We start from the raw sequence: 12,561 nt of genomic DNA on the forward strand, positions 1-12,561 counted from the left end.
CCATTCTAGTGCAGATCCAGGAAATCACTTGGACATTCTTATCCGACAACAGCGCACTCACCCATATAATCTACGCAACAGAGAGGCGTAAACGACTCCATGTAACTATTACAGCCTTTTATTTTTTTTACATTCTTTCTCCGCAAAGTACAAATTTTTTCCAAGGTGGGGAGAATGTCATGACTATATAACCCATACCTTTGCATAACCCATTAACTCGTGATTCTCACTCTATTTTAGCTCATGGACCTGGAACTACTCGACTCTCGCAACAGGCACCCAGTGACCTGTTTCGGCTAGAGGAGTGGGCAACACGAAGAAAACACGTTGGTGAGTTGGGATTTTTCACAACAGGATGACGGGTCAGTGAATTAAATTCAGTCCGAGAATTAAGCCCCTTCTTAAGGTATTTTTCCCGACCAGCATGGCGTCAAAAAGCACGTCGAAGTGCATCCTCCGCCCTCCACTGCCTTCGTTTGTGCATAGGCCGACCTCAACCGCCTCAACCGCGTACGGTGTGTAGGTGAGCGGAGTACCTCTACCATATGGGCTGGATGTGATGGGGACATCAGTGGTCTATCGCGGGCCCCGATGCCTGTCCGGGATGAAGATTGCACAAAGGTCAAGTGGCCCGCCGTACTGTGGTGAATTAGGCCAGGAAATGTTGTCTTGCATCAGCGATCAAATACAGCCTCTGGCCGAGACCGAAGGTCAAGCCATCTCGAGCTCGAGAAAGCCCAGTGGTTAAGGCTCGAATTTACTGACCGGAAGGTATGTGCTTGCAACCGAACCTCTGCATTTCAACTGCCCCCATTTACGCCTCGAGAACCTGACAGTAACTCATTCCTCGTGATTCCTTCAGGTGCATGGTAGCTAGGCACCAAAAGGATTCGCCAGTGGCGTCCTAGCCTTACTGCTGCTCTGGTAAAATGTACCAATAGTTTGATTGTAGTAGGATGTGGATGAAGTTTTAGTCAAAGGACCCTCTCCCGAAATGTATTAAGTGAGTTTTGATAAACAGGGAAAAAACCGTATGGCTCTTTCTTACTTGTTGAGAATCATCAGTATTGCACATCTCAAGAATTGAGAGAAGCCCGAACCGTTAGCTGTAGATAGTAGTTGAGCACTACTATACGGTCAAAAATGACTTTTTACCAGCACCACGATAGAACACCACACACGTTTGACTCATATCACGTGGTTTCGGGCTGTTCGGCTTTTCGAGTAACGGTTTGTTTATTGGAGATTTTCCCCCCTCTAGAGAAGCACGACTTAATGAATTGCTGATCACTCACTTGTGTTCTGGTGACAGCGTTCAACTACTAACCGGAAGTTAAGGGTTCGAATCCATCTAGTAATTCCTGGGATTGGCACTGCTGAGGATTCCTATTAAGGATCAAGCGGTCCTACAGTGGTTGTCGGCTTTTTAGCATGACTTGACCCCATTTCCAGGATGTAAAGTTGAGTGAAAATGTATTAAATCATGTGCCCTGTGTTAAGGTGACGGGTATCGATAGCGACGGCGGGGGGGATGTTGCAGAATAAAAACCACTCGTGCAAGCTCATCAGTGACGTCAGGAAAGGATGTATTCAAAACGGGTGATCACAAACAAAGGACCTATACTACACAGCTTTCAAAAAACGTCAACCAAGTCCAAGTTGAACAATTCATGAGATAGTCGAAGTGAGAGAATTGGTAAGCACTTCAACCACCTAAACCAGTAGCAAATATTAAAAGATCGAGATCCTGTTGGGGGTATCAATATCCCCAAAAACTCTGTATCTCTGTGTGTGCTAACGAACTTCCGGCATTTTTCAAGGTCAAACTATGAATATACATGCATTGTCATTTTTCTGTTGATTCGCCTGTTAATCGCGTGTTTGTTTGGATCATTAAAGTTTCGTCCGAGGATTTTGTCTTCTTACTATTCTCCGTGCTAGGAGTCTAGATCAAGCAACATAGCTGAGGATAGAATATTGTCACAGTCCGCATATCTCGTTTGCTCGCTGCGTGATCGAACAGTGACAGATCCTACAGCCATAGTTGGGTGATTGAGGTTAGTCAGCTACTTACTCCCAAGTGGGCCGGTCGATTAGATCAATCAGTGAAGGCACAAAAAATTACTGATCCTCTATTAATAGGTACATACAAAGGGTGGCACCGAAGACGTCCAAATCAAGGACACATTCACACACAATAGCAGTGTGAATTATTACTGAGTCGTTATCAATAATGTGGCGGTAATTTTTACACTTGTGTGCTTTCCCCTAGCCTGCATATACCACCAATGTTCAGCACCAGAATAACTGAGGACATGCATTATAACATGGCATCAGTGGACGAATGTTAATCGACTGACGCATCGGCCGGTTTTAAAAATCGCCACACCTCTGGAATAAGCCCCAATTAGGATATAATGCGTTCTCACTCAGTTTGAAAAGGATTTCAGTGGAGAGCGAGAACAGCCATGCTGGAGTTCTCCGAAGATATATCCTTTCCAAAATCATGTTGTTGTTGCTATCCACCTTCATTTCAATCAAGAGTTTAACAAGTTATTAAAAAACAAACGGCGAACAAATGAGGCCATAGGGAGCTAACACAAGCGGAAAAAATATGGCCAAATTTGAGATGTTAAAGAGGAATTCTCTTGGACAGCGGAGAGCCCCTACTATCATCATCTGCTTTGACTCCCTCGTAAATGTGTAGGCGGGTGTCTGGAAGTTTTATGAGATCGGTTTAGGCTAATTATTAAAACCAACACCCCTTCGTTGACCGATCATTTGGAGACACTTCCTTATCCCCGAATGGCGGAGCTAGTTGCTTCACTTCGTCACTGCAGCCATAAAAGATATTTGTCGGAACTAGCTTCTATTGGTCCTCTCCTTGCTTTTGCTCATCAAATCACACCATCTATTTCACAGCTGAACTTTCAATGCTTCAGTCTAACATACTACTCATAAGGTTGCCGAAAACCCTTCCACAGCCCAGGGTGTCGCCCTTCTTGATACTTACCAGGAAGACGCAGTTCCCTACAGCCTTACCTCAATCAGCCTCGGAGTCTGTATTTCTTTACGTTCGTTGTTGTCGCACCTGTCTGTGATCACGAGTTTTTTTTATTAATCTACGATTCACGTGAGTGAAATGTAAATCGGAAATTTGTGAAAAATGCTATCAGACTGATCCCAGTGGACTACTTGAAAGTAGGTGATAATAGACACCCTGTCTGTTTCGACAACGACAGTCGCGCGAAGCGTTGACATAATGTCGCTTATACACTCACGTTTACGGAGAGAAACAGATGCAGTATCAAGGATAGGAAACTAACTGTGCAATGACCGGTGAAGAGGGTCCTATTGACCCCAGGGAAATATGACCAGGACGTGTATTCTTTTGAGGAATACCTGTCTAGCACAGTCATCCCAGTAATTCATGTACGGATAAGGTGGCAGGTGGATGAGGTGCGGCAGCGTGCTGGATGATACCGGTGCCCCGATGGTAAAGAAGCGCTGGCAAGGATTGTTTTGCCATCATCATTAGAGTGGCTGATGGGCTCCACATGTTCTCCCGCCGACCTAACTATGTCGGCGCCACATGCTTGCGTGCACACCATATTCGGTTCAGCGAAAACCGTCTCTGGCTCTTCTGCTGTGTGTAGTCGTCCGGTGGTTTGACCACTGCTGACCGGTACCAGCCATTCATAGAACAGAAGCACGAAGCATTTCGGTCGGTTGTCTTATTCCTGCTTCTGTGTGAAGCAATCGTAGCTTCCATCAAACGACGTAGCACAAACTGCAGTTTGCCAAAAAACACTAGTTTGCCTACAATGGACATGCGGATTTTCCAACGCACATTAGTCCGCAGAAATTCTGTGGGTAAATGCGTTTGAAACAAACGTGCAAGGACGCATAGTAAAAACAAAGCGGTTCGATGAGCCCACAGACGCGAGCTACTGACGACAAACCATGTTTGAGTGACAAAGTGACTGGTCATGAGCGAGAAATTCAGGATTCCTTCAAACGTATGCTGATTTTGCTGAAAACTGCTGGAAAAATACAAATAGCAATTCCGAGCTCCGTCAAAAAAACTTCCGTTATCACAAAAATAAATTATGGGCACTAATTCTATGGTGAAGGCCGTTTGTCAGTCAATTCTTTCTAGAGTGCACGAAGATATATTTGATCGAAACATTACACTAAACTTCGCAGAGAAGCGTCAGAAGAGCGTCCACCTGCCCTGAAGAGTCCCAAATAACGCTCGTTGTCGGCACTGCCAAAAAGGAAACCTCATTTTCTGTCAGTGAAGCCGACTATCCAACGCTCAATTCAATAGTTTTCAAAATTGTCCCCGAGCAGCTAACATAGCAAGTTTTTCCGCCGCAATTAGTGAAATCGATCATGAAGAAGCAAAGAAGCTGTTGCATCAGCACCAAGGACTAATACAGGGAATTAAAAATGTATTTTAAAAAGCCAAAATGCTATCCACTTGGAGGGATGTAAGAATTTCTTTTGTTATCGTCTGACAGAAGATACCCGGACATTTCTAACCGCGTAAAACAAACCTCTGTCTGACGAGGTTCACTTCACAGAACAGCCAATCAGTAACCAGAAAATCGGAGCACTTTCAAGCCTTTCTCGCCAGTCAGTAGGTATTTTGAATGCTACAATGAAGCAACCGTTTCTCGTCGCTCAAGTGCATCAAGTGCAGCGGAAGCCCGTGAGTCTTCAGGTGCTAGTATCTGGCAACGTACCACTCATTCTCCCAGTTTCCTTAAGGTTGTTACCAGCCTGTGTAATGTCTCAAAGAAAGCCAGGAATGATAGGTTGGCCCCGGAAACTGAGTCATCCATAGTGAATATCCGGAAAGCTCATCTTCCTCTCACGCAAACAAACCATCATGAAACCCATTGAGAGGTTTGCAACAACGCAAGGAACATTCAGTCGAACATTAAGAATTCAGTTAGTTCTTTTATTACAGGTCAAGCAGTACCGACAATCAAGCTCGGCGTAGAATTAGGTGCTTGCGAGAACTAAAACATATTTGTGACAAACCAGGGTAGATCAACAAAAAACGGTCACAGGTCACGTGAAATTCGAAAACCTCATCATTGAACAATGAGTCTCATCAATAAACTCCAAAGCACGTGATCAAGTGAAACAAAACTTATACTATGCACCTTATAATACTAACTTACAAGCAGCAAACATTCATACCAATCACACTGAACGAAGTTCTCTGATAGATGAGGTCAGAGATTAGTTGACATTGTCTGTGGGCGACCTTTCTTGAGCGAACATGACCATCACAGAAAGCGGCCACAGACTTTCAGATGTTCCTGTGAGAATCATCATTGAGCGCAAGCCATTCAATGATTCCCGAAGTACAACCGACGATAAACGCAAGCCACGCTTCCTCAGTGAGCAAGGCTGATTTGTTTTAGCCATCTAGCTAGTCAAAGCGATCGTAGTACATTGAGGGAACAACTAAGCGAGCCACTACACAGCCGATCGGATAATGGACTAATAGTAATCAAGGTTATTCGAACATCCAGTACCGAGTTTAGAACGGCACCGAACAGATAACAGCAAACGTCGCAAGTAAAAATTGACAGCTTGTGCCACCAGACAATGTATGTAGCAATAATGGAAAACATACCTCATAAGGGTGCTGAAGAATCAAGATATTTGTCTGGATCGGTAAACGGGATTGAGGTAGCCAGGGGCACCAACAGGCGGAAGACAGTGGTCTCCTATTTAAAAAAAATAGGCAAATAACCGGGTTGTTTATTTATTAGTCACCCCCAAACCGTCACCATTAACTATCGAAAGAGGGAACTTACAGACAATTTTTACACATTGCACGCTTCGGTTCTCGACTGGGTTCCGCCTCAACGGAGCAGAGTTCTTCAAACGGCTCATCCATTGGGAACGAACATCATATACGAATCATACTCGAGATTACAATCTAGAAGGCATAAACAACCAGAAAAAGACATCTTGAGGTTTTTTTTATCCCTCTTAACATCTAGTAATAGGTCATTTGGTCAACGAAAGAATATGCAGGCAAGAATGCTTTTCTAGTGATCTCCAACCAGCGACAGCATCTTTCAACTTTCCCTTCTTCTCGCAAGACACGTTGCAAAAGCCCGATTGTAGCGCTGTAGGTGCTTGTTATCTAACCGATAAAGGCAGACATTTTCGTTCGCATTCCACGAGCAGAGAACCAAGGATCTTAGAAGTCTCTTCTTGAGCTATGTTCAACGTAAGGCGACTGAATGACTCATACACCCTCAAAGTCATCCCTAGTTTGTTAAACCATCAAGGAAACTGTGTTCGGATCCTGTAGTTTTGGCCGCACAAGGTATTTTGCCCAGTTCTATAGTTTATCAAGGTCCGTTACGTGTCTCCGGCAGACAGTTGGACATCATTCATCTCAGCGTTCAGCGGAGTCACTTATTTTGGCAAACCGCCATCCACAACGACACGTTTAATGCAGCCGTTCACTTACACAACTCCGACTGTGGGAACAAGGCCGACTGGAAATTCGCACCCAGCGAGATCTGGAAGATATGACAAGCGTCGTTAGCCCGCTGACTGTCCGGACGGGAATTTAAAAGCGGAACGCATTAACGGTTGGATACAACGAGAAGTATTTTGGTCATGCGCAAAGATACCCATGGAGCTGCGCTATTCCATCTACTGCATGATTACCCTCAGACGGGGAAGGGCATGCCTCCACTACCTGACTCACAATCGAGTTTCCTGACTGTTCTGTTCAACGTGAAGCTCTAGCACCGTTCAAACACTGGTGAATGAATCTGTGACAGCCAGAGGCGTCACAGCACCTACACGCACGATTTACAGTTGGTGATGAGTTCATAACTGCACACGATGTAAGCACGACCCGCTCATGTGGCACTACTTCAACTTTTTTCATTACGTTGCGGTTCAAGTCCGTCAATTTTCGAACCTCTGTCCAGCTATCTGTTCCACCAAGTGCAAAACATCGTACCTTTTGCGCCAAGATGACATAAAGGCCTAAGTAAATCACGAAAGCAAACCTGGCATGCTTATAACGACGTTGATGTAATGATTGCATGAGTTCTTGGTTAAACGAGTAAGGCCAATAACAGAAAATTAGACGAAAAACGGAGGGTGTTCCATTGTTTTACCACCGTTTTGAAAGTAGCGGTCTCAAAACAGACACCTAAAGCGATCCTCTGCAGCCGGCTCGTTAATCTCCGATGAAAAATGAGAGTTGTTCAAGCTGCTCGCAGTTGGTCTCCATCAGTAATCCGACGCATGATTGAAAGTTTACGAAACCACCCTCGAAAGAATGCGAAATTGATACAAACACTTCTGCTCCCAATACAGATCACCTTAAGGGCCTGACCAGAATGAATGCTTATGGGGGGGGGGTTGCGATAACTGCCTCTGAGTCACGCGGCTAATTTCCGAAAGCGCTATCTGTTTGCATTTGAAAGTACTTTCTATTTGTTACTAGCAGCCAGGATATCAGTTCTTTCTCGATATATCAATAATTGAGGTGGGTACTCGGTTTCACTTTTTGCGGTTGTCGAATAATCCGGTGTCCAATGGACATTTGAGCTATTTGATTGATTGTCGTCAGGTCTCCTCGACAAGCAAAAAACACCATACAAAACTTTGATAAACTAGTCAAGTGTTGGGGGAGCACGCCTATACGAACAGTCACGCGTATTCACAGTCCGCACCACTTGAATGGTAAGAACCTAAAACAGGCATAATGCAAATGTGGTAAGCGACTTGCACTTCTTACAAGTATGTTCTACCGAACTGTACACTCAAGACTCGAGTTTGGGTGGAACTGATCTGAAAAGTTGGTGAGCAGGTCACTTTCCTGTTGGTTTATCAGAATAACCGAGCTGCGGTTGGCATAGCTAAGGAGCCTACCTAATCGCCTGGAAAGGCGTGGAGCAGGATATGACCGCAGCAAACTACTGACCGGGTCATCAAAGTACCCGTGACCCATTAAAGGTGAATTGGTGGTGAGATACACCCAGGCAGGACACCCACCTGAGTCCCTCGTTTATGATGTTTCTAACCAACTGAATGTGCTGCAGCGGACCGTATCATGTCTATTGACACGATACTCGAGACATCACGATACATGTATGGAGGTAATGCACTACTCATAAGGTTGCTGATAATTCCTCCACAGCCTACGACCCATTTCGCTCTTTTTGGAACTCATCAGGTAGGCGCGGTCCCCGATTTTCAATCAACCTTATGTTTTACTTGAGCCCAAATGGCACGAAATTAGCGAATTGATGGTGTTTAAACCTGAGGCTACATCAAGTAAATTAGTTTACCAACATCTTGGAGCGCCCATAGTGTTGGCTAGGACAATTAGACTAACCACCTTGAATCCAAAAAGTCTCGAAAACGTCCTTAGAATGAGGAATATCAGTAGCAGACTGGCGTGCCAACAGAATAAGCTGATTAATAAACGTTGTGGTTACAGTCTTATGAAACAGGGTTGACGACACCCAAGCCTCAGAAGCCAGTCGGGATAGCAATCAGACGGCCACAGTTTCGGAGCACACTTGATTCAAACCATTCGCTAATAAGCCGTTCAGTCGCAGGTGGGTAGAATGATCGCGCCAGGACGCGAAGCGATACTTAACTGTTTACTTTACTCGACTCTTTCAGTAATCACCAGTAGAGACGATTAGCTTCTTTGAGTAGTGTCGTCGGAGCAAAGGTGCCATTAGTCAGTTGTTCTATACCACGCTACCGTTCACCTTCCCGTTTTTTAAGTTATCTGCGTTCCTCTATTCGAGCAGCACGAACAAATAAGGTGACTATTAAAAGAACCTTTCTGTGTGATCAAGCGCAGATACCCCGAGTAACGGAACAAACTAAGGTCGAATATGTGCAGTTTGTTAACTTATCAAGCAAGCAAGGTGTCTGGATAAAAAATTTTGAAAACAATCGTGATATGATATTTGATGTTGCATAGAGTTCGGGACTTCTTATGATTTATACCAAGATATTGTCGAATCCGGATTGGGAAGGCCAGAGCAGCTTTTGTAAACCAGCGTCAACTGTGACACAGGCATGAGATCAGCTCAACCGCCAATGGTAGAGTTTACACTGCTGCGGCGGATCGTAAAACTGGCCGCCGCACGCTGACGACACCAAGACTTTCACTGTTTGATCATCAATATCTTCGGAGCATTGCCCGAATCTGGTAGAAACACCGGATCAGTAATGCTCAAGTAGGTCGAAAGGTATTCGGAAGAAATAACTCGCCCTCGATAAATAAACTGATCAAACTGTATAGGTTGCGCTGGCTTGACCACGTACTACATATGCCAGTCGACCGAAATCCCTGAAGGGTTCTTTTCGCACAACCACATAAGGGGAAACGAGACACAGGCGGTCAAATAATAACTTGCCAGCAAAGCATGAAAGCCATTACCAGCAAACTCAACTGCGCTGGTCACCGCCGTCCTCCTGGACGTGGACCCCGAGACAGGCCACATAAATGGTTAGAAACATTGTCAGACATGGCCCATTAGCACCCTCAATGGCGTTCGTGCATCCAAGCTATTGCCTTCAATGCATAACCCCTTTCACTATTCTCCCACTCGACGGTTCTGTATTTACGCACCAATTTATCAGCTCCCGCCTCCAGTGTGTAACTACCGGCTGCAACTCCCAAACTCATCGGTGAACGAAACTGTGGCAGCTACCACAACTGTACAAGTACGCGGTTCTTAGTTTATCAGAATAACCGAGCTGCGGTTGGCATAGCTAAGGAGCCTACCTAATCGCCTGGAAAGGCGTGGAGCAGGATATGACCGCAGCAAACTACTGACCGGGTCATCAAAGTACCCGTGACCCATTAAAGGTGAATTGGTGGTGAGATACACCCAGGCAGGACACCCACCTGAGTCCCTCGTTTATGATGTTTCTAACCAACTGAATGTGCTGCAGCGGACCGTATCATGTCTATTGACACGATACTCGAGACATCACGATACATGTATGGAGGTAATGCACTACTCATAAGGTTGCTGATAATTCCTCCACAGCCCACGACCCATTTCGCTCTTTTTGGAACTCATCAGGTAGGCGCGGTCCCCGATTTTCAATCAACCTTATGTTTTACTTGAGCCCAAATGGCACGAAATTAGCGAATTGATGGTGTTTAAACCTGAGGCTACATCAAGTAAATTAGTTTACCAACATCTTGGAGCGCCCATAGTGTTGGCTAGGACAATTAGACTAACCACCTTGAATCCAAAAAGTCTCGAAAACGTCCTTAGAATGAGGAATATCAGTAGCAGACTGGCGTGCCAACAGAATAAGCTGATTAATAAACGTTGTGGTTACAGTCTTATGAAACAGGGTTGACGACACCCAAGCCTCAGAAGCCAGTCGGGATAGCAATCAGACGGCCACAGTTTCGGAGCACACTTGATTCAAACCATTCGCTAATAAGCCGTTCAGTCGCAGGTGGGTAGAATGATCGCGCCAGGACGCGAAGCGATACTTAACTGTTTACTTTACTCGACTCTTTCAGTAATCACCAGTAGAGACGATTAGCTTCTTTGAGTAGTGTCGTCGGAGCAAAGGTGCCATTAGTCAGTTGTTCTATACCACGCTACCGTTCACCTTCCCGTTTTTTAAGTTATCTGCGTTCCTCTATTCGAGCAGCACGAACAAATAAGGTGACTATTAAAAGAACCTTTCTGTGTGATCAAGCGCAGATACCCCGAGTAACGGAACAAACTAAGGTCGAATATGTGCAGTTTGTTAACTTATCAAGCAAGCAAGGTGTCTGGATAAAAAATTTTGAAAACAATCGTGATATGATATTTGATGTTGCATAGAGTTCGGGACTTCTTATGATTTATACCAAGATATTGTCGAATCCGGATTGGGAAGGCCAGAGCAGCTTTTGTAAACCAGCGTCAACTGTGACACAGGCATGAGATCAGCTCAACCGCCAATGGTAGAGTTTACACTGCTGCGGCGGATCGTAAAACTGGCCGCCGCACGCTGACGACACCAAGACTTTCACTGTTTGATCATCAATATCTTCGGAGCATTGCCCGAATCTGGTAGAAACACCGGATCAGTAATGCTCAAGTAGGTCGAAAGGTATTCGGAAGAAATAACTCGCCCTCGATAAATAAACTGATCAAACTGTATAGGTTGCGCTGGCATGACCACGTACTACATATGCCAGTCGACCGAAATCCCTGAAGGGTTCTTTTCGCACAACCACATAAGGGGAAACGAGACACAGGCGGTCAAATAATAACTTGCCAGCAAAGCATGAAAGCCATTACCAGCAAACTCAGCTGGTCTGGTCACCGCCGTCCTCCTGGACGTGGACCCCGAGACAGGCCACATAAATGGTTAGAAACATTGTCAGACATGGCCCATCCCTCAATGGCACTCGACGGTTCTGTATTTACGCACCAATTTATCAGCTCCCGCCTCCAATGTGTAACTACCGGCTGCAACTCCCAAACTCATCGGTGAACGAAACTGTGGCAGCTACCACAACCAAGTAAGTACGCGGTTCTTACAGCTGATAAGGATGATGATTGTCGAATCTTTAAAGGAACAGTGGAACATGAGAAATATCAAAACCGTGGCTAGCCCCGCCAGAGGATCAACTAATCGACAGATCTTGATTGCGCCGACAGAATATCGGTAAGGGCAGAAGGCGTCCATCATGTCCATATTTTCATCTTCAACATCTTGTTTACAGAAAACTGTGTATCCACTGCCCGAAGCATTGGTCAGGTCTGGTGGGAACATCGGCTAAGAAATGCTGAAGTACGCCAGATGGTCTTAGGAAGAAGGAACTCTCCGGCGATAGACGAATTAATCATGCTTCATAGGCTGCGCTGGTTAGGACATGTACCCCATCTGCCATACAGAGCTCTTTTCTCCCAGCCTTGTGCTGAGTGAAAGCGACCGAGAAGTGGACAGCGTATGACTTGGCAACGAAGTACGAAAACACTAGCCAGTAAACAACTGTCGCCTCCTTGGATGGCGACCCCGTGACTCAAATCACCAAGGGTTAACGACAACGGCAGAAACGGCCCGATCGCGCAGTCAGTGGCGCTCGTGCATCAAAACTATCGCCTTCAATGCGTAGTTACCGGATTTCCGAACAAAATGAACATGCCCTCGCCCCCAAGGCTTGGTTGTATCTGCCACACTGTCCTTTTCCTGTGATCGAAACTGTAGCAGCTGGAACCCATGTACCTATCACACATGATTTATAGCTGGCACATTGATGGAGTGATTGACACTTAAATCTACTGAACCTTCGTAGGCTAATTTCATCTGACTGTAGCGCACGAAGTGTCATTCGAAACATTATCTTTTCTGGAATTTTTTCGGATACCCCAATGACTATGAAAATGAAATTAAGAATACTGACCACTGAGCTCATATGAACATTGACAGTTCAGTTGAATCGACTGATTGCTGATCAAGTGCACGTGATCTGGTCACAGAGCTTGGTGATTGGCTCACAGACGTTCCGTAACCATA

At 45.3% G+C, this 12,561-nt stretch overlaps 1 protein-coding gene across 1 annotated transcript in view; it reads right to left on the bottom strand.

Annotated features, from left to right (window-relative positions):
* Positions 1-5,961, bottom strand: part of T265_13238 (hypothetical protein) — a gene marked incomplete at both ends in the record, with an annotated part of 29,047 nt that extends 23,086 nt beyond the window's left edge. Inside the window, 2 exons of the mRNA XM_009167888.1 lie at positions 5,654-5,747; positions 5,838-5,961. Coding sequence (XP_009166152.1) covers positions 5,654-5,747; positions 5,838-5,920 — 177 coding nt within the window. The remainder of the gene's footprint in view (positions 1-5,653; positions 5,748-5,837) is intronic.
* Positions 5,962-12,561: the final 6,600 nt, after the last annotated feature.

The sequence above is a fragment of the Opisthorchis viverrini genome (genome assembly GCF_000715545.1).
Source record: "Opisthorchis viverrini unplaced genomic scaffold opera_v5_48, whole genome shotgun sequence".
Lineage (NCBI taxonomy): Eukaryota > Metazoa > Platyhelminthes > Trematoda > Opisthorchiida > Opisthorchiidae > Opisthorchis > Opisthorchis viverrini.